This window comes from Austrofundulus limnaeus, unplaced genomic scaffold (assembly GCF_001266775.1).
Source record: "Austrofundulus limnaeus strain Quisiro unplaced genomic scaffold, Austrofundulus_limnaeus-1.0 Scaffold601, whole genome shotgun sequence".
NCBI classification, from domain to species: domain Eukaryota; kingdom Metazoa; phylum Chordata; class Actinopteri; order Cyprinodontiformes; family Rivulidae; genus Austrofundulus; species Austrofundulus limnaeus.
In genome coordinates, this window is record NW_013953003.1 from 41101 (window position 1) to 43224 (window position 2124).

General features: G+C 42.8%; 1 protein-coding gene across 2 annotated transcripts in view; it reads left to right on the forward strand.

The window, feature by feature from the left end:
• si:ch73-60h1.1 (calcium/calmodulin-dependent protein kinase type IV) overlaps positions 1–2124 on the forward strand; it is a 27579-nt gene that overhangs the window by 20945 nt on the left and 4510 nt on the right. For both annotated transcript variants that reach the window (XM_014026918.1, XM_014026919.1), the window contains 3 exons: positions 387–477; positions 1703–1777; positions 1999–2074. In XM_014026918.1, coding sequence (XP_013882372.1) covers positions 387–477; positions 1703–1777; positions 1999–2074 — 242 coding nt within the window. The remainder of the gene's footprint in view (positions 1–386; positions 478–1702; positions 1778–1998; positions 2075–2124) is intronic.

Below are 2124 nucleotides of genomic sequence, written 5' to 3' on the forward strand. Positions count from 1 at the left end.
ACACACACACACACACACACACACACACACACACACACACACACACACACACACACACACACACACACACAGGCGTATGTTTTTCTTGTTAAATGTGGGTCAGCTGTGGTCAGTGTGTGTGTTAATCCTCTGGATTTAATCTGTTCAGCAGCAGGATGGAAGCTGATGTTGTGTAAGAGACCTGCAGCCGACGCACGCTGACTCCGTGTACGAGAACTTTTTCTGCCTCACGTTTACAGAACACCTGAAGCTAAAGCTGCTGCAGGAAATCTGCTCTTCGGCTGGATTTGATGCTGTAGAACCGGGCCATAACGGGCCTGGATGGCTGTTCGTCCTGCAGAACCTGACCTGAGCGCTGTAACATCTGTATGTTCTCTGTGTTTCAGTATTTACACGGGAACGGAGTCGTTCATCGCGACCTGAAGCCYGAGAACCTGCTGTACGCTGACCTGTCGCTGGACGCCTCGCTGAAGATCGGTAACAAACCCACCGTTCAGACCGTTAAGAGCTAAAATTAGCAAAACAGTTCTTACATGCAAAACATTAAACTGAAGGGTAAAATAATCAGACCAGTAACTCAGTAAGCTAATTTAGCAAAAACAAAGCTAAAAGTAGCAGAACAGCATACAGTAGCTGAAACTAACAAAAGTTAAAGTTACCGGAGCAGTAGCTAAAAGCTAACTTAGCAAAACATTCACTAAAAGCAAATAAAGCAGAACTTTATCCAGTAGCTAAAACCAYCAAAATAGTCAAAAGCTAAAATTGCCAGAGCATTAGCTAAAAGCTAAATTAGTATAACAGTAGCTAAAAGCCAGCCTTAACAGAAAAATAGCTAAAAGTTGAATAAAAAAACAGTATCCAGTAGCTAAAACTAGCAAACAACAAATAAAAGCTAAAGCTGCTAGAGAAGTAGCTAATGCTAACTTATCCAAACAGTAGCTAGAATGTAATTTAGCTAAAAGTTAATTTAGCAAAACAGTAGTTAAAAACTAAAGTTGTCCAAACTACATATAACTAAATTATGCTTTTTTTTTTTCAAAAAGCAAAAACATTTAAGGGTTTGAAATGTTTTCTAGTTAGTTAAATAAGTAGAAAATGTGAAAAATTATTTAAATTGTATAAAATGGCCCAAAATTCAAAGTCAAAGCTGTAATTACCTGAACGAGCTGGTTGATGAATGAATAAAACCGCTGAAGAGTTTCTGAAGTTATAGTCTAAAAACTAAAACAGGAAAATGCTGACTCAGCYTTCACAAAATGAAACTACAAACYTGACTGAAGAGAAAAGTTTGTTATAGATTCGACACTTTTAGCTGCTCTCAGGTCTTAGTAATAAAWAAAATATCTGAACTGTCTGTTGAATATCTTCAGTTTGAGTGGTTGAAGTTTTTGTAAAACCAGTAAGAAAGCAGCCTTTTGTCTGGTTCTAATCTGTCCGAGGAACAGAGGGGTTAGCGCTGAACCGCCGGCTCTTTGTCGGCTCATTATTTTTGGAGAATCTGGGTCCAGATGGCCGGCGAGCCCCTGGCTAACCGCRACAGATGGACCAAGAGATGCTCCTCGTTTTTCTTTTCTGCTTCACAGAACCTCCTGCAGAGAAACACATTTTCCTCCACCTCCATGCCTTCACCTCCATGCTCGTCCTAAAATAGAGCCGTTGGAAACGTAACGCAGCTCAATCTGGTTGTGTTTTTTTCTCGCAGCCGACTTTGGACTTTCCAAAATCATCGATGACCAGGTGACCATGAAGACCGTCTGTGGTACTCCAGGGTACTGTGGTGAGTTTGAAGCCTCAGGAAAGGTCTGAGTGTTAAACAATGATGCATCAGTAGTATTGTAGCGTCAGTGTGTGTGTGTGTTCACCTGTGTTGTGTTGACACGTGGATGTGGGCAGCGATGCGTTCACTGCAGCCGCTGCTCTGTGGGATATTTGTGTCAGACCTCTCGGTCGGAGCTTTTGTCGGCCATCTGGCAGCTAAACTGCCTCCTCTGCCTGCAGCTCCGGAGATCCTGCGGGGGAATGCTTACGGCCCCGAGGTGGACATGTGGTCAGTGGGCGTCATCCTCTACATCCTGTGAGTACACACACACACACACACACACACACACACACACACACACACAC